At 39.9% G+C, this 25,460-nt stretch overlaps 1 protein-coding gene across 3 annotated transcripts in view; it reads right to left on the bottom strand.

Annotated features, from left to right (window-relative positions):
• Positions 1–25,460, bottom strand: part of CLGN (calmegin) — a 100,742-nt gene that overhangs the window by 53,947 nt on the left and 21,335 nt on the right. The window contains exons 1-4 of one of the 3 annotated variants that reach the window (XM_023548702.2): positions 24,387–24,494; positions 9,982–10,134; positions 3,077–3,150; positions 2,361–2,419 (exon numbers count right to left, since the gene is read on the bottom strand). In XM_023548702.2, coding sequence (XP_023404470.2) covers positions 2,361–2,419; positions 3,077–3,150; positions 9,982–10,125 — 277 coding nt within the window. In that variant the 5' untranslated portion in view covers positions 10,126–10,134; positions 24,387–24,494. The other 2 variants (XM_064285295.1, XM_064285294.1) reach the window with 2 other exon arrangements.

Here is a 25,460-nt window from a genome sequence, read left to right as displayed (position 1 = left end):
GAAAAAAAAAATTCTTTTAAGAAGTAACTTTATCTTGTGGACTTTCGGGATATTAATAGTAAAGGATTTAAAAAAACTATGATGCCTTTTTTGGGAATTACGTACATAAATATATCGGCTGTGAAAAAGGTACCATCTAGCACTTCAACTTTAGAAAACATCTGACAAAATAATTATCCCTCATTGACAAGGTTTCCCTTGATAAAACCAGATCATTTACCTATTACACCCATATTCTAGAAAATGACCAGGTAATATAAATTCTGCTGTAAGTATATATTTAAAAAGAATCTGTCAATTTCCAAATAACACCTGCACAATTTCACAAGATATCCTGAAAGTCAGTAACTTAAAGGACTGATATTTATAATGTAATGTCTAAATGTTTATTAATAACAATCTGAAAACAAATAATTAACCCCTAAATGCACCACCTGTGCGCCAAAGTACAGGTTGTTTCCTCTCAGATTTGGTTATTGCTAAAAAACTAGTAATGACAGTTTTACTCAGAGAAGCAATGATTAATTACTGTGAAACCAAAATATTTTTTCAAGGAAATCTGATATTTCTCTCAACTGACCACTACTTATACAACACTGCTAATATCAAAACCCAAAACACTATTTTGAGACAGTGGAAGCTAAATACAGCCCATATCTTTCAAAGTTGCTTTCAAGAAATGAACAACATCAGAAATCACAGATAATCTAGTATGCTAAAAAAAGACAAACCAAACTCAGTGCCGTCGAGTAGATTCCAACTCATAGCAACCCCATAGGACGGAGGAGAACTGCCCATTAGAGGTTCCAAGGAGCGCCTGGCGGATTCAAACTGCTGACCCTTTGGTTAGCAGCCATAGCACTTAACCACTATGCCACCAGGGTTTCCATCTATTCTAGTATGCTAGGAAATTATTTACTTAGATATTTAAAATGACAGACCAAACCTGGATGCTGAGATGTTTGTTTTTTGCTTGCCTGTTTTGATTTTTAACTTAAGCTGGGGCGGGGAGGGAATCATTTAAATTCTAAAAACCACTTTTGTCTAGCAAGAAATAGAGACTTTAATTCACCTGTGAGACAGACCATATCTTAATTTTAGGGATACTCCATTGATGAATTCTTCTAAAACACAAATGTAAAGCAAATATCTACCCAGTGTTCTCAGAAAAAAACTAGAGAGTGACCTAAACATATTTTAAAGTTAAGCATTCTATTTGATAATGCATATTTCTCTGGGTATAATTTAGGCAGCCCTGAGGAGCCCTGATGGTGTAGTGGTTAAGAGCTCGCTTGCTAACCAAAAGGTCGGCAGTTTGAATCCACCAGCTGCTCTTTAGAAACTCTTTGGGGCACTTCTACTCTGTCCTATCGTGTCTATATGAGTCAGCGTTGACTCTATGGGAACGGGTTATATCCCTGAAGTCTTGATGTTTCTTTTCTCTAAAGGGACTTAGATGGAATAGAGAGTTGCTTGTTCTGTGTACGTGGTAATGTTCTTTTTTGACGTATATAAGCATGGGGATTTCCTAGGATGAAGAACACTCAAATAAACACATGCAGGCCTATCTTTATCTCAGACCAAAACAGAAACTATGAAAAGGAACTAGACAGCTGATCTGTTTGTTCTTGTTGTTGTTCTGATGTAACTGCCTGAGGGATCTGAGGGTGAGATCACATTCTTTTGGGTATGTAGCCCTCTGAGAGGAAATTCTCATTACCAGTCATCCTGAGAAGAAGCTGTTCTTGTTTCAGGATGTAGTAATTGAAGAGGCTAGCTTTAGACTAGAGGGAGCATTAAATTCTTCTGTCATACTCCAGGGAGGAAAAAAATGACCCTTGTACATAAGATATTTCTTTCTGTAACCAAGTTTAACAGTATTGTTAGAGATCCTATGATAACGGACAGAGGCCTGGAGACAGGCTGCAAGAGGAGCCACGTATCTTGTAGCTCTCATACATTTTTCTCCCTCTTGCACTTATCTTTGATAGTTTCCAAACCACTAGGAAAATCTTGCCTAAGTTATAACTTGGTCTAGTGATACTAATCCTAGAGATGAGACAGTAAAGTAGAAAACGGCAGTAGCCTGGGAAGTACTGACTTAGGAAATACAGGAGACTAACTGCACTGGAATAAAAATTCAGCTGTGCAGAGTCAGAAAACCGGATGGTGGCAAAGTGTGGAATACCTGGGGATTTCCAGAAAGATTAGAGAGGAGACAAGATAAAAGACCGAACAGTCTACTGAGAAGCAGGATGCAGCATCAGGCCAAACACACTTTAATGGATATATATAATCTCAAAGGCTGCTGAATTCTGGGTCATACTGGTTATATCTAATATTTAAATAAATGTTTTTACCATCATATATAGAAATCTCCGCATCTGTATCATCTTTCTTTGCCTTTGATAAGACCCACCTGTAAATAAAGTTGAAATCAAACGCATGCCATTAAAAATAAAGCTAGTAATTTATAGGTACAATTCATATTACAAGCACATAAAAGATTATCCAGCACGTTTTTCTTTCAAAAATAAATTATTACTTAGAGGCTAAATAAGGATATCTATGCATATCCTGCAAGGCTAGACTTAAGCCAAATTTGGAGTCTTCAGTTTACTAGCTGTATGGTCACAGGCAAGGCACACTAAGCCTTTGTTTCCTCACCTACAAAATAGGAATAAAGCTAATACTTACCTATCTACTTAGGATGGTACCTGGCCTAACAATCAGTAAATATTAACTTTTATTATTTTTACTACTATTTAGGATGGCATAGTAAGTAACTCAAATTTGCCGTGTGCAATTAGACTGGTAATATCTGTCCTAGAGAATGAAGAAATTCTTTATATTCAGAATTCATTTGCATATTATCTTTGTACAAATAACTATTTGAATTAAACATTTCTACCAATAACAAAAATGTGTGAAGATACTAGTTTACACTGTGAACAGGAAAAAATATTTTTTAAAATATTTACCATTCTGTAGTAGAGGCAATTTTCATAGGCCAATAACCAGTGACTTCAAAAAGCTAATCAAATGAAGGAAAACATTGTTTTGAATGAATACTCACCCAACCAACCTTCCAGTATCAAAGGTTTCTGTAAAATACACTTCTCCTATAGGTTGAGGTGTCTTATATTTAATCTAGAAATAGATTAAAAAAAAAAACTAAAGTTATTTATCTTTATAAATATTTTAATTAAATAATCTCACTGATTAAGAACCTAGTATGCAATGCACATATAGGTAATATAGATGTCGGGTGTCATGGTCTCTGATCTCTAAACTTTTCATACTACTGGTGATAAAATACAAGAAAATATAATAAATACAATGAAGGTAAAGATAACACATGTGCAAACATAGGATACACTGACTCAGTCGAACACAGGAGGAATGGGAAGAAGTAATTAGAGAAGGTCTCCTGACACATTTAACCTGGTGTTATGGACTGAGTTGTGTCTCCAAAAAATATGTGCTGTGAATCTTAGTATCTATGACTGTGATTGCAATCCAATTTGGGAATGAGTTGTCTTTGTTATGTTAATGAGACAGGATTAGTGCAGGTATGCCTTAAGAAAGAAATAGAGATGGGGGAAGAAAGATGCCAAGCCACACGAAGAATGCCCACGAGCAGAAGCTCAGAGGAAAAAAGGACCTTCATTCAGGGCTGACAAAGAGAAAGCCTTCCACTACAGCCAGGACCCTGAATTCGGACTTCTAGCCTCCTAAAAACTGTGAGAAAACAAATTTCTGCTTGTTAAAGCCACCATTTGTGGTATTCTGTTACAGCAGCACTAGATAACTAAGACAGAATTTGGTACTGGGAGTAGGGTGCTGCTCTAACAGATACCTAAAATGTGGAAGTGGTTTTGGAATTGGGTAATGGGTAGAGGATGGAAGAGTTTTAAGATGCCTAAGAGCAAAAGCCGAGATTGCCTTGAAGAGACTGTTGGTAGAATTACAGATGTCAAAGGCAATTCTAGCTCAGAAGGAATTGATGAGAGCTATAAAGTCTCTATCATCTTAGAGAATATATACAGTGCCAGTAACAGAATGTTGCTAGAAATGTGGATGTTAATCGTGCTTCTGGTGAGGCTATAAAGGAAAATGAAGAATATGTGATTGGACAATGGAGGAAGGGTGATGCTTTTTATGCAGTGGCAAAGAACTTGTATGAATTATGCTCCAACATTTGACGGAAGGTAGACTTTTAAGTGATGAACCCAAATATCTGGCTGATGAGATCTCTAAGCAAGATCTTAAAGGAGCTGTGTGGTTTCTCCTTGCTGCTTATCATAAAATGTGAGAGGAAAGAGATGAACTTAAAAATGAACTGTGCAAAGTGAAAAAAGAATTTATAAAGATTTGGAAAATTCTGTTGTACGAAGTAAGGACACATGTCCTAGAACCAAGGACGTGTCTACTCAAACTTTTGTTAAGGAGACTAAGCCTGTGACTTACGGATCTAACTAACTACCACAACAGAAAACCCATCAGCTTTGACTGAAGCGACAGAGAAGGAACAAAAGGAGAAAACACTGTCTGCCTCTCGAAGTTCTCCAAAGAAGCTACATCTGTTGTACTCCAAGAAAAGAAAAGAACTCTCCCTGGAGCAACTCGGAGATAAGCAGAATTGTTGGAAGGAGCGTGGAAAGCAGGGCCTTCTCACCCTTCAAAAGGTGGGGGCGTGTTCTCCTGGATCGCAAAGGGTGGAGCCACAGCCTCCTAGGTTTCAAAGAGCTGGATCTTCGCCAACTCAGTTCTGGATTGTGGGGCTGCCACCCAGAGCTGAAGGGGTGGGGCTGGCCAAGGGACAGAAAAACGAGGCCTGCCAGGGATGAGGTCACCACTCAGATGGTCTAAGAGAATGGGACCACCTAAAGCTGAGGGATTGCCATCCCAGATGGCCTGGAAGGCAGAGGTGAAACCTAGGACCTGGGGGCCTCCACCCAGAATCCAGAGGACGTGGCCAAGACCCTGAGTCTTGGAGGGTGGGGCCAATGCCTAGATGATCTTAGAGAAGGGAAGATTTTAAAGCCTTGAGAACTAATGTAAATTGTTCTGCTGGGTTGTGGACTTGCTTGGTGGCTGTTACCCCTTCTTTCCCTCCAATTTCTCCCAACTGTAATGGAAACATATACCTCATGTCTGTTCCACCACTGCATTTTAGAAGCAGATAACCTGTACTCTAGATTCATAAGTTCTCATATGAAGCAGAATTTTGACCTAGGATGGAATATGACTAAAGTCTCACCCATATTTAGTTTAGATGATTCAGAAGATGAGAATCTGAACTTGGGGTTGATGTAAGACTTTTGGGATGATGCGATGGGTGAATGTGTTTTGCACGTGGCAAGGACATGAATTTGGGGGGCCAAAAAGTAGAATGTCATGGGCTGAAGTGGGTCCCCAAAAATATGTGCTGTAAATCCTAATCTCTAATGCCCGTGATTATAATCTCATTTGGGCATAGGTTGTGACTGTTACGTTAATGAGACAGGATTAGTGTAGGGTGTGTCTTAAATCAATCTCTTTTGAGATATAAAAGAGATTAAACAAGCAAGAGAAAGAAGCAGAGACAGGGGAAGAGAGATGTCAACCCATATGAAGACTGACTAGGAGTAGAAGCTGAAGAGACAAGGACCTTCTGCCAGAGCTGACAGAGAGTGAAAGTCTTCCACTAGAGCTGGCACCCTGAATTCAGACTTCTAGCCTCCTAAACAGGAAGAAAATAAATTTGTTTGTTAAAGCCACACATTTGTGTTATAACAGCATTATATTTCTGTTATAACAGCATTAGATAACTAAGACATCTGGCCTTGAGAAGGATGACAAGTGACATTATTTGGGGATAAAAATCATTAGAAACAAAAGAAATAGCGTGATCAACATATGTAAGATAAAAAGCTTAGATAGTAGGTAGGACAGTTTAAAACTAACTCTTAAATTTCACTCTTAAGTGACTAAAGGACAATTAAGGAATTAGGAACATGGAGATGGGGAAAGGAGAAAGATGATGAGTATTTTGGACCACAAAGAAAACTCGGGCATTTGGAAGCAGCAGCAAATACTACTCACTGGGTATTTTTAATGTGCAAAAAGTACTGCTGTAAAAAAAAGCATCATGTAAATGTTGGCTGCTATGATGGTAGTGGTAGCGGTGGTTGAGGTTCCATTAATCCTCACAAAATACTATAAGTACTATTATCCTATCATTTTCCACACGATGCAACTATGGCAGCAAGGCAAAGTAACTTGCCTACTGTCACACAGTTAGGTAATTGTGGGGCTTACATATGAACCCAGACTGTCTAGCTCCACAGTTTATACACATAACCACTACATAATAATATGTACTACACAGTACTGAACAACAAGATAACTTAAGAGACAATCTGAAATACTGATAAATGAATAAGAATTTTCCTAAAGTAACAGATCAATTTGAATCCTTCCTGAATCACCTTTTGTGGTTTTATTTGTATGGTTAATTATAAGATTTCTCCACTTACCTCTTCAGGAAAAGGATGCAGAAGCACTTTTTCCATTCTCACTTTCCCTACCCTGCCCTGATAACACAACATTTCCTGTTTCTCTAAGGGGGGAAATCAGTAAATAAAATTTCACGTAATTACTACTAGGGTCAAAATGGAGCTAACAAAACTGCCGATTTTCTATGAAGTTTAATGAATTACAACTTTATTGCTCTATATATTTTTATGGTAAAACGGACAATGGTGTCATGTATGAGGCTTCCTTCTGCTACACCACCCTTAAAGTCACCAGCAATTGTATTCTGCCCTTTATTCATATTTTATCACATCTAGATTATTTGTGCTCTAAAAATTGTTGTTGTTGTTAGGTGCCATCAAGTCAGTTCTGACTCACAGCAACCCTGTGTATAACAGAATAAAATACCATGCCATCCTCACAATTGTTGCTATATTTGAGTCTGTAGTTATGGCCACTGTGTCAATTCACCTCATTCTTTTTTTTTTTTTTTTTGCTCACCCTTTAATTTACTGAGCATGATGTCCTTATCCAGGGACTGATCCCTCCTGATAACACGTCCAAAGTACGTGAGACAAAAAGTCTCACCATCCATCCTTCTAATGAGCATTCTGGCTGTTCTTCTTCCAAGACATATTTGCTTGTTCTTCTGGAAGTCCACGTTATAGTCAATATTCTTCACCAACACCATACTCAAAGGCATCAATTCTTCTTCGGTCTTCCTAATTCACTGTCCAGCTTTCACATGCATATAAGGCTATTGAAAATACCATGGCTTGGGTCAGGTGCACCTACGTCTTTGATTTTTAACACTTTAAAGAGTCTTTTGCAGCAGATTTGCCCAATGCAATACATCCCTTGATTTCTTGACTACTGCTTCCAAGGGCACTGATTATGAATCCAAGTAAAATAAAATTCTTGACAACTTCAATACTTTCTCCATTTATCATGACGTTGCTTATTGGTCCAGTTGTCAGGATTTTTATTTTCTTTATGTTGAGTTATAATCCATATTGAAGGCTGTAGTCTTTGATCTTCATCAGTAAGCACTTCATGTCCTCTTCACTTCTCAGCAAGGAAGGTTATGTCATCTGCGTATGGTAGGTTTTTAGTCTTCCTCCAATCCTGACCACATTCTTCTTCAATAATCCAGCTTCTCAAATTATTTGCTCAGCATACAGACTGAACACGCATAGTGAAAAGATACAGCCCTGGCGCACATCTTTCCTGATTTTAAACCATGCAGTATCCCCCTGTCCTATTCAAACAACTGCCTCGTGATCTATGTACAGCTGCCACATGAGCACTAGTAAATGTTCGGAAATTCCCATTCTTCACAATGTTATTCATAATTTGTTATGATCCGCACAGTCAAATGCCTTTGCGTAGTCAATAAAACACAGGTAACGTCTTTCTGGTATGTTCTGCTTTCAGCCAAGATTCACCTGACATCAGCACCTCTTCTGAATCCAGCTTGAATTTCTGGCAGTTCCCTGTCAATGTACTCCTGCAATCGCTTCTGAATTATCTTCAGCAAATTTTTTACTTGTGTGTGGTATTAATGATATTGCTTTATAACTTCCACATTTTGTTGGATCACTTTTCTTTGGAATGGGCACAAACACAGATCTCTCACAGTTGGTTATCCACGTAGCTGTCTTCCAAATTTCTTGACAGAGACGAGTGAGTGCTTCCAGCATTCATTTATTTTTCGTATTAATTCGCATTCCATCAATTCCTGAAGCTTTGTTTTTTGCCAATGCCTTCACTGTAGCTTGACCTCCAAGACTCTTATAGTAGATGTATCCAGGTCAGTCATTAAACAATTGAGTACCTACTTCTATAGATCATAGAATTAGGTTTTAAATGAAAATTTAACAGGAGAAACAGAATATTCACCTGAAACAACTGAACAACACTCACATTTGCAAATATAAAGCTCCAAAAAGAAGTGAAGCAAAAGTCTGTAACAACTATATATTATTCCCCTTGTCCCTTTAAATAGCAGACAAACCAAAACCCAAAACCACGCCTGTTTCCACTGAGTTGATTCCAACTCACGGCAACCCCGTGTTTTACAGAGTAGAACTGTTCCGTAGGGTTTTCTTGGCTGTAATCTTCACAGAATAGAATTGCCAGGCCTTTCTTCTGAAGCACCACTGGCTGGATTTGAATTGCCAATTTTTCAATTAGTAGTCAATTGCAAAGCATCTGCATCACCTAGGGACCTTAAAGCGGTACTAGTGGCACAGTTGTTAAATGTCTGGCTGCTAACCAAAAGGCTGGCAGTTCAAATCCACCAGCCACTCCTTGGAAACCCTATGAGGCAGTCTACTCTGCCTTACAGGGTTGCTGTGAGTTGGAATTGACTCAATGGCCATGGGTTTGGTTTTGGGTTAGGGACCTTAACCAGTAGCTAGCACAATTACATTTAATGCTTTCTCGCCATCAAAAACACTTCTGATTATCACAGTATTAGATATGAATATTCCTCAATGTGAAAGTTCTTATGGTGTCTCATGGTGTACAAAAATTTTCTGTGAAATTTCCCAGGCTTCTATTAGTCACCACCTCAAAACATACATCTTATCAATGCTGAGATAGAAACTTGGGTCAGTCATACTCATCACTTCTCTTTCTAATTCATCCTCCTTGGTAGCATTTTTTTTTTTTTCTCAGAGAAATAAAGACACTATTTTCCTCCTAGGAGAACTGCAAATTATATTACCTTTCCTTTTATCTGAAAACAGCTGGCAGCGTCAGAAGTAAAACTGGAAACCTTTCTCTTCCCTAAAGTGCTTCTTCTTTAACCAGTGGTGAGGAAGTACCTGGTTGGTGCAAATACTTTACACTCTTGCCTAACTGAAAGGCTGGAAGTCCACCTACAGGTGCCTTGGAAGAAAGTCCAGGCAATCTGCTGCCAAAAAATCAGCTACTGAAAACCTTATGATGCACTGCTGTCATTTGACACACATGAGGTCGCCATGAGTCAAAGTCGACTTGATGGTAACTGGTTTTAATCAGTGAAGAACTCCTATTCTGACAGTACAAAACTTCCAATATTTATTTGGTAATAAAACCGTGCTAGGTACCATGCACAAAAGTAAGAATTTCCGTAGTATGTGGACACTCTTAAAAATACAGCAACGAGATATTTGGGGAAAAGCAATGTCTTCCTATCTCCTTAGAAAATGAAGGCAACCCTGGTGGCATAGTGGTTAAGTGCTACAGATGCTAACCAAGAGGTCAGCAGTTCGAATCCACCAGGTGCTCCTTGGAAACTCTACAGGGCAGTTCTACTCTGTCCTATAGGGTCGCTAAGAGTCGGAATCAACTCGACGGCAGTGGGTTTAGGTGGGTAGAATATGAAAAATGTTAGAACCGAAATGAATCTTAAGAGGCCAGTCACACCTAGGTATCACGTAAAGGAGTAATTTATAACTTGTTTTTCAATAACCTTACCGCTGAGGAAAGTTCATCTTCATCAACATCGATCTCTTCCGAATTTTCATCAAAGTCTTCCATCTCAACACCATCGTCCATAAATTCTGCATTAACTGAGATGAACAGAAGACCCAAACATAGCCTAAAGCCTTGGAAATGCATATTGATTATCTGTGAAATTAAGAGAGAAAAAAAAACTAAGTTCTCATAAATACATGAAATAATTTATCCTTAGTACCTCCTTTATCCTAGGATGGTCTATAAAGCACATAATTAATAAAATTAACTTATGCTTTGAAGAAGTAAAAACACAAACTTCAAATCTCAAAGGAAACAGATTCTACAGCTGCTGACCTCAAATAAAACATAGACATCTTTTATAAGAAAGGAAAAAAAAAAAAATCTCATGATTCCTATGTTGCTTAAGTGTATATAAACATACAACTGGAAGTTTCATAATTATAATTTTATAATTACAAAATCAAAATATGGTTATATATAAACACCAATGTTATGGATTGAATTGTGTATCCCAAAAAGATGGGTTTAAATGCCAACCCCTGGTACCTATGAATGTGACCTTGTTTAGAAATCAGATTTTTGAAGATGTTATCAACATGAGGTCATAGCAGAGAAGGGTGGGTCCTAATCCAATAAGAAGACAAGAGACACAAGACATACATACAGAGAGAAAAGCTATGTGATCACAGACCTACGCTGTAGGTGCAAGCCAAGGAACGCTGGGGCTACCAGAAGCTGGGAAAGATAAGAAAGGATCTTCTTCTAGAAACTTCAGAGAGGGCATGGGCCTGCCAACAATACTGAATTCAGACGTGCAGCCTCCAGAACTGTTACACGATTAAATTTCTGTTCATATAAGCCACTCAGTTTGTGGTATTTTGTTACAACAGCCCTAGAGACTAATACAACCAACAAAATAAAGGAAACTAAAGGAGAAAACCCTCACATTTAATGTGATAGTGTTTTCCTGAAATCAAATCACTGTTAAACATACAAAACTGTGGCTTATTTTGATCATGTTGACTGCTCTGGAGAAAGTTCTTCAGCATTTATCATTTCTGTAATACTGTGATTACTCAATTATCTGTTTCTCTCTACTCAAATACTTCAAAACTTCTGTTCCTTATAGCATACCATAATACAATGTGGCTGTCTCTTGGCAGAAATACATGATTTATATAATTACATCCTCAAGGGCAGCTAACATCAATGATTTCCATTAGCACATTAAAAATGCAAGTTTTATTTCTCGGTGCCAACGTACTTCCAAACACAAAGTAAATGTCGGTACTGAAACAGCACAGCAATCCTTGGTTATGAGGTGGTTGGTCATCCAGATGATCCAGAACACAGTTGTATTACTTTTTTTCAAAATCACCATCAACATGAAAATTAAGAAAAAAAAATTTCTGAGAGACTTCTTAGACCCTCAAGAACAATCTGCAGGCCCATATGGGTCTGGATTCACATTGAGATAGCACTTTACATCTACCAGAACAGCTATGAACAAAAAGAGACAACAATAAGCGTTGGGAGGATGCAAAGAAATTAGAACCCAAATATGTAAAATGAGAACGTAAAATGGTGCAGCCAATATGGAAAACAGGTGTCAGTTCTTCTAAATGTTACAATAGTGTTATCCTGTTGTATTGTTGTTGTGTGCTGTTAAGTAGACTCTGACTCCCAGCAACCCTTTGGGACAGAGCAGAAGTGATCCGTAAGGTTTCCAAGGCCGTGACCTTCACGGACGCAGACCGTCACATCTTTCTCCTGCGGAGCAGCTGGGGGGTTCCAACTGCCATCTTTCGGTTAAGAGCCGAGTGCTTAACAACTGCACCACCAGGGCCCCACTGGGCTGCCAGGGAAGAGTTATAAGGAAGCCAAGCAGGTAGTGCTTTCTCTGGAACCCTACTCATACTCAACCAACTCAAACTCTAATTTTATTTCTTTTGTAAATTAGAGTTCTTCCTAATTTTCCTTCAGAAACAGGTCCCGATGCTTCAGGAAAAAAGTTTAGAAAGCTCTATCTTAAAAGTTTGTTCTTCCATCGAAGAGGAAATCACCAAATCAATACCATTTGCAGTAGCCCCCAAGAAGATAAAATACTTAGGAATAAATCTTACCAGAGATGTAAAAGACTTATACAAAGAAAACTACAGTACACTTCTGCAAGAAACCAAAAGAGACCTACGTAAGTGGAAAAACTTACCTTGCTCATGGATAGGAAGACTTAACATTATAAAAATGTCTATTCTACCAATAGCGATCTATACATTTAATGCAATTCCGATCCAAATTTCAACGACATTCTTTAATGAGATGGAGAAACAAATGACCAACTTCACATGGAAGGGAAAGAGGCCCCAGATAAGTAAAGCATTACTGAAAAAGAAGGATAAAGTGGGAGGCCTTACTCTACCTGATTTTAGAACCTATTATACTGTTACAGTAGTCAAAAGAGCCTAAGGCTGGTACAACAACAGATACATACACCAATGGAACAGAACTGAGAATCCAAACATAAATCTGTCCACATATGAGCAGCTTATGTTTGACAAAGGCCCAAAGTCAGTTAAATGGGGAAAGGACAGCCTCTTTAACAAATGGTGCTGGCATAGCTGGATATCCACCTGCAAAAAAATGAAACAAGACCCGTACCTCAGACCATGCACAAAAACTAACTCCAAATGAATAAAAGACCTAAATATAAAATCTAAAACGATAAAGATCATGGAAGAAAAACAGGGACAATGCTAGGAGTCCTAATACATGGCATAAACAGTATATGAAACATTGCTAACAATACACAAACACCAGAAGAGAAACTAGATAACTGGGAGCTCCCAAAAGTCAAACACCTATGCTCATTCAAAGCCTTCACCAAAAGAGCAAAAAGATTACCTACAGACTGGGAAAAAGTTTTTAGCTATGGCATTTCCTGTCAGCATCTGATCTCTAAAATCTACATGATGCTGCAAAAACTCAACTGCAAAAAGACAAATAACCCAATTAAAAAATGGGCAAAAGATATGAATAGACACTTCACTAAAGAAGACATTCAGGTAGCTAACAGATGCATGAGGAAATGCTCATGATCATTAGCCATTAGAGAAATGCAAATCAAAACTAAAATGAGATTCCATCTCACTCCAACAAGGCTGGCATTAATAAAAAAAAAAAAAAAAAAAAAACACCAAAATAATAAATGTTGGAGAGGTTGTGGAGAGACTGGAACACTTATACACTGCTGATGGCAATGTAAAATGGTACAACCACTTTGGAAATAGATTTGGCGCTTCCTTAAAAAGCTAGAAATAGAACTACCATACGATCCAGCAATCCCACTCCTTGGAATATATCCTAGAAAAATAAGAACCTTCACACAAACAGATACATGCACACCCATGTTCACTGCAGCACTGTTTATAATAGCAGAAAGATGGAAGCAACTAAGGTACCCATCAACGGATGAATGGATAAATAAATTATGGCATATTCACACAATGGAATACTACTCATCAATAAAGAACAATGATGAGTCCATGAAACATTTCACAACATGGAGGAATGTGGAAGGCACTATGCTGAGTGAAATTAGTCAGTTGCAAGAGGACAAATACTGTATGAGACCACCATTTTAAGAACTTAAGAAATAGTTTAAACAGAGAAAAAAATATTCTCTGATGGTTACAAGAATGGGGGGGGGTATTCACTAACTCAAAGTAGACAAGAACTAATTTAGGTGAAGGGGAAGACAACACGCAATACAGGAGAGGTCAGCACAGCTGGACTACACCAAAAGCAAAGAAGTTTCCTGAACAAACCAAACACTTCAAAGCCCAGAGTAGCAGGGGTGGGAGTTTGGGGACCATGGTTTCAGGGGACATCTAGGTAAACTGGCATAATAAAATCTACTAAGAAAACATTCTGTATCCCACTTTGGAGAGTGGTGTCTGGGGTCTTAAACACTAGCAAGCAGCCATCTAAGATGCATCAATTGGTCTCAACCCACCTGGAACAAAGGAGAATGACGAACACCAAAGACACAAGGTAATTATGAGCCCAAGACAGAAAGAGCCACATAAACCAAAGACTACAACAGCCTGAGACCACAAGAACTAGATGGCGTCCGGCCACAACTGAGAATCCCTGAAGGAGCAGGAGAGCAGTGGGATGCAGACCTCAAATTCTCATAAAAGACCAGACTTAAAGGTCTGACTGAGACTAGAAGGACCCGAGAGGTCATGGTCCCCAGACCGTCTGCTAGCCCAAGATAGGAACCATTCCCAAAGCCAACTCTTCAGACAGGGATTGGACTGGACTTTAAGACAGAAAATCAAAATGATGAGGAGTGAGCTTCTTGGCTCAAGTAAAAACATGAGACTACGTGGGCAGCTTCTGTCTGGAGAGGAGATGAGAAGGCAGATGGGGATAGAAGCTGACTGAATGGACACAGAAATACAGCATAGACAGAAGGAGTGTGCTGTCTCGTTAGGGGGAGAGCAACTAGGAGTATGACAGACAGACCTGATTTGAAAACTTACACTTAAATCACAATAAAAAAAATTTTTTAAAGTTTGTTCTTCCTTTAAGTCCTATTACTATAAGCTTACATTTGTATAAAGGAACTAACTAATTTAATCCTTACAGCCCAGGACGTGAACAAAATAGGTAATTATTCCCAGTCTACAAACGGAAATGTGGAAGATTTTTTAAAAACTGGCTCAAAGGCACATGATTGCAAATGCAAAAAACAAGATTAGAATCCAGAGGTTTTCTTCTGCATACTATGCTACCTCTTCAATCTTTCTCTACTGCTTTATATGTTTATTATAAAACAATGGAAAGAAACCATAAAATTGGTAACAGAAGGTATTTTCAACTCTCTTAAAAATCTTAAAAATTTAGACTATTATTAGTACTAAGTTATAAAGGTATTTACCCAATAATGGCCATACTTACCTTACCACAGAAGTGAAATACTTAAAAATGAACTATAATTGGTCACAAACCATTCTGCAGGCAAGGCAGTTTTGCTGGGATAAGTCTCCATTAAGAAAACTACATAGTCTGACAGTGTAGCTGCTATTGTCGTTTGTTTGTTTAATCACGAATACAGAGCTAATATTTTCTGCTTAATTCTGTGCTATTTTATCACTACACAATGATGCACCAGCTGACAACTTGAGAATCAGATCATGGACGTTCACAGTATTCCTTGGAAGTGTATCACACTATGGTACCAACGTATCATCAAGTTCCAACCAAAATTTTGAGGTTTGCTGTATCTCTTTTTTTAATGAGAAGGGTTAGATATTGCCAGGCCTGCACTGAAGCCTTGAAAGGTGTGATGACACGGTAACATTAAAAAAAAACTAAATTATGCAATTTTAGCGCAGCAAGAATTTCTTTATACAGTATAATGCTTAATGCTGATGCCATTCCCTTCTCCCCTCACAAATAAATGTATAAAAGATAGCAAGCCCTAAGTTCTAAGCATCCCCACTCTTGTGGAGTCCTCGCTCCACAAAGGTTGCCAAGACCACTAAACCCCAGTTGTGCTTTCATGAGGAAGAGGAGAGGCACTGAAGGAGTGCGTCCACATGCACCGTCCCGTATCTCTGATCTTGTCTGTATTATGTGCATTGCTTCCTATATGGTTCAACAACAAACTGAAGTGCCTTTAGCCAATTACGGGATACCATTCTCCCCAATCTTTAAAACCTGGATGACGTCTCTCCTTGACTAATACCACCTAAAAGCCCAACTGAACCCACGCTTTCAACCCAAAATCACCAATTATAAAATACAGCCAATTCACTAGTATTAAAGTAAAGCACAATCTCACATGAAAGGTAGGAAGAGCACTCAAAGAAAAAGCAACTACAGGATACCCACTATCTGCTGTAAAGCGTGACAGAGGTTGCTAGCTGATCACCATTTTTTCTTTTTCAAGGGGACACAGCTAGGCTCTATTTCCCTTGGCATTAGGAATGACTACATGACTGAGTTACAGCCAATGGCATGTAAACAGAAGGGCTGTATGTCATTGCCAGCCCTTGTCCATAAAAACTTCCCATGAGCAATTCTCCATGATCATTCCTTCCTTTTCCGGTTTGATGCAGGCTACTTTGAGAGTCAAGGTGGAAGATACTAGAGTTACAAATGAGGAAGAGCCTGTGTCCCTGAATCATCACTTGGGGGAGAGTCATTTGCTCATCAGGGACACTAGAAATTCTATTGTGTTAAGCCTTGAGACTATTTGATCAGCTATAAAAAATGAAAATGCCTCAAGAAGCAGAGTAGAAAGTGGGAAAAGAACCACAAAAACAGAGTAGTTGAAAATCTAAATGAAAAAAAAAAAATTTTTTTTTTTTTTAAATGAAAGCAGTGGTCTTTTATGGGGGTGGAGGAGAGGTGGCAAAGGCTCTGAAGGTTTAGGTAACAAAGTTCTACAAAGCATTCCAAGGAGTCTGGATCTGGTACTATAAAAGTGAGAAACCACTGAAGGCCTGAGATCAGTGAAACTACCAGTCGCAAGCCTGGATATGCAGATGTTCACTGGCTGTACTAATTACAGAAAGAATGAACTGCCTCTGCACTTGATTTTAAAACCATAGCTACACATTGAAATTAAAATTGACTAAGTAGCACCATTTTCAAAATATGTTTATGTAAACATGATAATTATACATTCGTTTATTTATTTTGGGGCCCTGGTGGTGCAGTGGTTAAACATTTGGCTTCTAACCAGTTTAAGTCCATCAGCCACTCCTTGGAAACCCTATGGGGCAGCTCTACTCTGTGCTATAGGGTTGCTATGAGTCAGAATAGACTCGACAGCAAATGTTTTTTTTTTTGGTTTGTTTATATATTTAAGATTTATGCTACCTGTTATAGATTGAACTGAGTCCCCCAAAAAAATATGTTGAAAGAGGGTTTTGAACTAGCTCAGTCACAGCCAATGAAGCAAAATTGGAAGAGAAAATTTGGGTGAACCAGAATGATAACTGAAACAGGAAAAATTACTGGTCATAGCCCTGGAGTGGGAGAGTGTGAAGCGGTGTTGTAAGCCCTTTCAGGAGCCTGATGAGGTAGATTAAATTATTAGCAGGACTTTGGAGAGCAACACACATGCAAAGAAGCTGCCATGTTTGAGTGTGACACTGCTGTTTCCTACTCTGCTCAAAAACCAACAGACAAGAGATAGAGTTGCTATGGAACACATATGCTGCCCTTATTTTCTAAGAAGGTGATCAAGTTTCTAGCCGGGCTTGTATCCATAATTTTTCCCATTCCAGCTATCATTCCAATTCACCCAAATTTTTAAAAGTCAGGTCTGTTCTGGTTTTGCTTCATCGGCCATGACTGAAATGGTTAGAACCAGTTCGAAGCCCTGTGTTGAGGTACTCATGTCTGCACCAGGGAATGTGACCTTGTCTGAGGAAATAGGATTTTTCTTTGCAGATGTTATCAGCTAAATTAATGAAGTCATACCAGAGTCTCCCCTTCTAAAAGAGAAAGACAGACATTGAAACACACACGTGGGGGTAATGCACCATGTGAAGACAGATACATGTGTGCAGCAAAGGAACGCCAAGGGTTGCTGGGAGCCACCAGAAGCTGGGAGAGAGGCATGGAGCAGTTCTTCATTCAGAGCCCTCAGAAGGAATCAAGAAAGCTGATACCCTGATTTGAACTTCTGGCTTCCAGAACTACAAGACAATACTGTTCTGTTCTTTAAAAGCATCTCCTTTCTGTTATTTAGTTACGGTAGCTATAGGTAACAAAACACTACATCTACCTAGTTTCAAAAAAATAGTTCTAGGCAATTTGCAAAAACACAAAGCAGACAAAAACATAAGTTCACTGAGGGCTTGAACTCTCTCATTTCTGTTTTCAGTGTCGAAAAGAGAGCTAATACATAATAAAGAGAAACAGTTACATGTTTATAAAAAACTAACAGAAAAAAAAAAGTTAAGAACAGAGAAACAGATGTTACCATGCAACCAGTGAGTCTTTTCCCAGAAGCATTACAATAGTATATTTACCAGAAGGGGTTTCTAGGCAATTAAAGGAAAAGCAGAAATAAATGAGTTTTCACTGTCTAGTAAAAATCTACAAGATCCTTGGGGGAGGAGGTCCTTTTGTAGATTTCAACTCCTTAATAAACCCTTACATAATATCTTTAACTATGGTTTTATAAGACTCAGAGAAATAGTTATTACATCAATACTTCTAACATTGGCCTTCTAAAGTTTAGGCTAAGATATATTATTAAAACTTAACAGAATAAACACCATTTCTGTAGGGAAAGAAGATAATGGTCCAAAAGTTTGCAGTTTTCTGATCTAATTTAATATGACAGAGTTAATCATGTTTTGAAATTCTCTTTTATGTCTATGAAGAAATAACCTCTTGTGAGTTTTTTCCAGCATTTTGCTATAGACGTATTGCATTTTCACAACTCTAATCACAATTAACTTTAACAGGAAAGACAAAAATTAGATTAAAAAGTTTTTGTGTAACCACGTCTTGAAAAAAAAACACCTGAACATATTTTTACCAAAACTGAAGGGTATTCTTGGTATTATCTGGCTATGCGGCAATACAAAATTTACTTTGGAGGATCACAAATGAGGTGGGAGCACAGTATTGGGGACATATCAGTGAGGCAGCCTTCTTCCAAAGCAGCCTTCTCACAGAAACAACTGTATCTGATACTACAAAAGCTGCTTCAGAATAAGTAGTATCAGGGATTTATTAATTCCTTACTTTTTAAAAAAATTTCTTATCAAGAGCTTATTAATTTCTTGATGGCCAATGTTTTTCCCAAGAAATTCAGGGGAGGTGAGACAGTAGATAATAAAATTCATCATTCACTAATTCATTCAACAAATATTTAAAATTGTTAATTATGTGCCAGGCATTATTATGTTAGACACTGTGTTTGCGGTAATTAGCAAAACAGACACATCCCCCAATCTCAAAGAGTTTAGAGTATAGGGCAGAAGTCAGACATGAAACAAATAACCCAGGTATAATATATAAACTATTACAGGTGACCGAAAAGCCAAGAAAGTTGGACATATAGTAATTGGGAAGTTGAATTTACGTAGTGAGGGAGGAACTGGGGAAAGCCTCTTTGAGAAAGTAACATTTAAAGTGAGATGCGAAGAAGAGACAGGATCAATTTCTCTAGGCCAAAGTTACAGACAAAAGCAGCAGCAAATGATGAAGGAACTCTAAGGGGGAGAACAGAGCAAGAAAAATAAGGGCTGATTGTGAGTACCTGCTGTTTTTGAGGCTACAATTCCAACCTTTACAGGACCGTAAGAAGCCCTGGTGGCACGGGGGTTAAGTGCCTGGCTGCTAATCAAAAGGTCAGCAATTTGAACCTACGAGTCTCTCCCTTGGAAAAAGATGTGGCAGTCTGCTTCCGGAAAGATTTACAGGCTTGGAAATCCTACGGGGCAGGTCTATTCTGTCCTATAGGGGTGCTATGTGTCCAGTTTGGTTTTAGATAGGGCACCCTATGACCACATGACCTATGACTTTTCCCATTTTATTGATAGGGAAAGTTAAGCTCATGGAGGTAAGTAACTTGGCCAAGGCTTACATGGCTACTAAGTAGAAAAGGCAAGACTCAACGTTAGGTACAGCTTCAAACTCTTAATTCTTTTTAATACGCCTCTATGATTAGGTTTAATCATTTAATCCTCATTAAATGGCATTAAGGAGCCCCGGTGGCACTGTGGTTAAGAGCTCTGGCTGCTAACAAAAAGGTCAACAGTTTGAATTTACCAGCCACTCCTCGGAAACTCTATGGGGCAGTTCTACTCTGTCCTATAGGGTCGCTATGAACCACAATCAACTCGATGGCAATGGGTTTGGTTTTTTTTGTTAAACGGCATTCAAATTCTAAGCCTCTAAAATATAGTACAAGGTTAAATATTTTCTTATGTTCCATCTTTACGTATACATTGCAATTTATGTAGGTTTTATTTTTTAAAAGCCATATTTTCATGTACATCTAAATTGTATCTTATACATATATATTTAGTTATTTGGTTAAAACCAAAAACCATCTGTCATCAAGTCATCTTTGACTAGTCATTTAGTTAAATGACCGTCATCCTGCAAAGATTTAAAAACAGTTTAGAGGATGAATAAAAAAATAAAAATCAACAACTTCATGGTATTACGTTATATTTACATGGCACATTAAATTTTACAAAGTGCTCTTACACATTTCAGGACTATTTCATAGGACACTTGGTATTTCTTAAAAAGCTCAAGGGTTAATAACCAAACCAAACCAAAGCCAACACGTTGCCATTGAGTCGATTCTGACTCATAGCAACCCTATAGTACAGAGCTACCCCACAGGGTTTCTAAGGAGCAGCTGGTGTATTTCAACTGCTGACCTTTTGGTTGCAGCCGAATTCTTAACCACTGTGCCACCAGGGCTCCCAAGTATCGATAGGAAGGCTTATTATCAGAATTATAATTATCACATTCTAAAACCAAAAAAACCAAACCAGCTGCTACGGTGTTTCTGACATACGGCAACCCCATGTGTTTCAGAGTAGAACTGCACTTCATAGAGTATTCAATGGCTGTGACCTTCAGAAGTAGATCACCAGCCCTTTCTTCCAAGGCACCTCTGGGTGGATTCAAACCTCCAATCTTTCAGTTAGTAGCTGAGCACTTAAACATTTGCGACATTCAGGGATTCCTATCATATGCTAGATAATATGAATGTTTCTAGGTATCTTCTTTCCTTTGTTTTTCCTTAACTACAAGGTGTCTACAAAGACTGCCTTCATTAACTGTTAATACTTTTAACTTTCTTTGGCAGGTTGAAAAATGGCATCTCAAAGATGTTCACACTCTAATCCCTGGATCCCTCACACGGCAAAGGGGGCTTTGCAGGTGGAATCAAGGTTGCTAATCAGCAGACCTTAAAATAGGGAGCATGTCCTGGATTATCCACGAGGGCCCAATGAAATCACATGGGCCCTTAAAAGTAGAAGAGGAAAGCAGGAGGGTCAGTCAGATGTGCTGTTAGAAGTGGCAGGAGACATTTGAAGAGTGAGGACTCCACCCACTATTGAGGGCCCTGAAGGTGGATAAACACGGACATAAGCCAAGGAATGTGGGTGGCCTCTAGAAGCTGAGTATATAGCCAGCAAGGAAACAAGGACCTTAGTCCTATGACTGCAAGAAACTTGAATTCTGCCAATAACCTGAGTGAGCACAGACGCGGAGTCTCCCCTGGCGTCTCTAGTAAGGAATGTAGCCCTGTTGACAACATCTTGATTTTAGCTTGGCTAGACCTCTGTCAGATTTCTGACCCACAGAACTGTGAGATGATAAATTTGTACTGCTTTAAGCTGCTAAATTTGTGGTAATTTGTTCTGGCAGCAATAGAAACTAACACTCTTCCTGTCACCACTATGCTCCTTAATTCTGGCTTCTTTACTTACCTTTCAAACTGTTCCTACCAAGTTTCAGTTGATAAATGCATTTTCCAGTCCTTCAACTGCCTGCTCCCCCTGACCTTGCTAACCATGTTACGTCTCCTTCTTGGTATCTTTCCTTTCTTGGTTTTTCCTATGGGACCATTCCTAATTCTTGATTCTCTTCCTTTTCTCTGCTGTAAGTCTCCCCACTGGCACCTTCTCTAATCATTTTGTAAATACTGTTTTCCTTAGGGTTCCATCCTCAGGCTCTCTACTTTGCTTACATTACATATTCCTCTTGATGATTAACTCCTGGCTTCTACCCTGAAACTAGCTAAGTCTTATCTGTGGTAAACAACAGGTTACTTTTCAGTTTCAAATCACTATCCGTCTTCATGGGGTTTAGAGACACAGTGGTCAAGAGCTATGGCTGCTAACCAAAAGGCTGGCAATTTGAATCCACCAGCTGCTCCTTGGAAACTTGGAAACCCAATGGGACAGTTCTACTCTGTCCAATAAGGTTGCTATGAGTCAGAATCAACTCAATGGCAACGGGTTTGGTTTTCTTCTTTTCTTTTTTTTTTTGGTTATCCTCTGTCAAGGATGTTCCAACGCATCCATTAAATTGAAAGTGTTCTTTCTTCCCCGAACTGCTTATCTCCTTTATTCCATATTCTCATTAACTGCGCCTCTAGTCAACCAACTCGGGCAGTTACCTTGCAGTCATCTTAAGGCTATTCTCTCTCACTGATCCCCTAACGCATCGTAACTAAATCCATTCAGGTATTTCTTGATTTCTTAGTCTTTCGTCTATTCCCACGCTACAGCCTTAACTTAGGAACCATCACTTCTGAAAGGGATTAGTAAAATGCCACTTAGCCTCTTCATTTCCAGCCCGCCAATCTCCAAATACTTCCTCTGCTTGTCACTAGCATGACTTTTCTAAAAGAACAAGTCTTATTTTACTGTTTATAAAAATGTTCATCGTATGAGACTGACATGATTTGTAAACTTTCACTTAAAGCATAATAAATTTTTTTTAAGTTCAACAGTTCTCTGTAGTTCTCAGCATAAATTCTGTCCTTTCTAAGCCTCATTTCTTTCACTCTCTCCAACACTCAGCTATTTAATACATTCATGCTTCTATTTATGCTATTTCTTGTAATTTACATGCCTTTCCACTGTTATTCAATATTAACAGCAGAACGCAGGACTCACTCAACACTGGTAAGCTTCAGAAGCAGTGTCTGAAAATCACCTATTTAAAGTTTTAGTTGTCACGCAGCTTCAGGAACTCAAGTAGGGAATGACAGAATAGAAATTACACCGGATTTGGCACTATCATACCAAGATCCTACTTCTATTATTAAAAAGGCAAGTGATCAAAATTACTGAGTCTGTTTTTTCATTTGTCAAGTGAAAGTGTTGAGCTAGATAATCTCAAAGGTCCATTAAAGTTGATAATTCTAGTTTTATAATTAAGAACACTAAAAATTTCTAGGTACTGAAAACAAGTAGTAAGGCTAATTTATAGTACTGTGCAATTTCTACAGACTGTTAACATACTTGGAAACCCTGGTGGCATAGTGATTAAGAGCCATGGCTGTTAACCAAAAGGCTGGCAGTTCGAATCCACCAGGTGCTCCCTGGAAACCCTACGGGGCAGTTCTACTCTGTCCTATAAGGTCGCTATGAATCAGAATCGACTGGACAGCAACTTTTTTTTTAATTAACATACTTATATCAATCACACACAAAAAATTAACCGTATCAACTAAATAAATAAGATGAAAAACAGAATATTTTGTTCTAAGGATCTGGGGATAAGGTCTACATGCAATTGGAAGATCAAACCGATCAGATGTAAAGACAAAACTGTAAAATGAAAAGAGGTCGAATTTACAACTAAAAAAAAAAAGGAGGGCTACTCTAGACTGATTAAGTGACCTATAGAGTGATGAAAAAAAAAAATTAACAGCAAGCAAAATCACAGACTAGATCAGATCCCCGCTGGCTTTTCTGCACCCAAAACTTCCAATATAAATTAACCCTCTCCTAATTTGAGACTTCTTCCAATGGCCATAGGATTTACTTTCTCCTCATCCTGAGCTTTGATGCCATTTGCTTTTAAATCCCAAGCAATGCCTCCTCCTCGTTGCTTGGGACAGATGCTATAAATAAATCAGCTAAAGTGTCTGAAATGATCGAAAGAGGCTCGAGGCGATAATGAGTCTCCCGTAATTAGGGCTTCTTTGGATTCAATCCAACCCTCTCGCTCCCTCCCCAGCGGCACACATTGGTCTCCAGACAGCGCATCGAGGGAGTGGCCAAGAGTCACAGGCCACCTCCGCGGTGAGCGTTGGGTCCCCTCTCCTTCACAGCGGCGGGGATTGCGTAAGCTGAGCCTATACTGTTTTTGTTTGTGTTTCTGAGGGCAGTCGCGGGTGGAGCGAGCGGCGCCAGACGCGCCCCGGGCCACCTCACAGCCCTCGGGAGCGCGCCCCAGGCTCGAGCGTGGAACGGGCCCGAGACGTAACCGCTGGAATAACGGCCTCGGCCCCGCGGCCCCTGCGCTGCAGGACTGGCAGGCTCGGGGGTGCCGGGCCGTTCCGCTCGGCCCAGCGCAGCAGGTGGACACGGCGGTGCAGCAGGTGGACACGGCGGTGCCGCAGGACCCAACGGCCCGCGACCATCCACTCCCGCCGCCCGGGTTGCCGCGGGAGGCCCCGAGAGCCTGGTTCGCGGCACTTCCCAAGCCTCGTCTCCCTGATCTCAGCCTCCACCCCTCACCTGACTCCAGCCGGTTTAACCTTTCGAGTCGCAAAAAAGGGGGTGCGGCCCGGGAAACCCCACCCGGGGGGAAGCAGCAACGACTCCGATCCCTCACAGCAGCTCAAGGGCAAACGGCAGCGGGAAGGTGGCCGACAGCTCACACACCTGTCCTGCGGGCCTGTTTTCGGCAGTGGCAGCTCTGATGTCCGAGTCGCTGCCACTTGGTCCCCGCGTCTCCCCAGACCAATCCCGCCGGCCGGCCGCCCAGCAGCGACTGCTAACCGCGCATGCGCGTGCGGCCGCGGGCGGGGAGGAGGCGGCGGCCGCAGGCGCGTGTTGCGTGCAACTGCGCAGGGGGCTCAACGGCCGCAGAGGGGGCCGCGCCGCGAATCCGCCGCCGCCGTCGCCGCCGCCGCCGCCCCGCGAGGTCAAGCGCGGTCCCCGGCCCTTCCGCCGCGCCGCGCGCCTCTGGTCTGCCAGTCGTGAGGTGGACCGGGCTCTGAGGGAGCAGAAGGTAATCGTCGTTGTTGGTCCTAATACTTTTCCTCCGTCGCAGTGCAGTTTTACCTGTTGCACAGTAATTATGTTTTGAATTTTGTGTAAATCACGTTTTCGAACAACGTCCATTTATAGGTGCAGCAAGATTACTGCCCTAGGCTCTTGTTGGAGTTCTGTATGGTTGGAGATAAAGGAGGTGGTTGTGGTCAGCAGGGGTTCCTATTTCCTGTATGTATGCTATGCACTATATGGAGAGAGAGAGAGAGAGGGACAGTACCGAAGGTCAGCAGTTCGAACCTACCAGCGGCCCTGAGGGAAAAAGATGTGTCTCTGGGCTTCCCTAAAAATTACAGTCTTGGAAACCCTATGGAACTGTTGTACTCTGTCCTATAGGGTCACTATGAGTCAGAATCACTGATGGCAACAGGGTTTATATATACTCAGTCCACTCCTACTGTGGAAGAAAAGGCCTGGTGATCTGCTTCTGTTAAGATTCCTGCCAAGAAAGCCCTATGAAGCAGTTCTACTCTATAACACATGGGGTCACCGTGAGTTGGAATGGACTCAAAAGCAACTGCTTTGGTTTTGGTTTCTTCCTGACAGTACCATTAATAAGAATTGCTAACTGTTATTGTTCTCACCATACTTTAAGAGTTTTACGTTATTTATTTCATTTAATCTTCACAACAACCCAGGTGAGGAAACTGAAAATAATTTGTCCAAGCTCACACAGGTAGCAGA

The sequence above is a fragment of the Loxodonta africana genome, chromosome 5 (genome assembly GCF_030014295.1).
Source record: "Loxodonta africana isolate mLoxAfr1 chromosome 5, mLoxAfr1.hap2, whole genome shotgun sequence".
NCBI classification, from domain to species: Eukaryota; Metazoa; Chordata; class Mammalia; order Proboscidea; family Elephantidae; genus Loxodonta; species Loxodonta africana.
The sequence above is the reverse complement of the archived record's forward strand: the minus strand, read 5'-3'. Positions and strand labels throughout refer to the sequence as shown.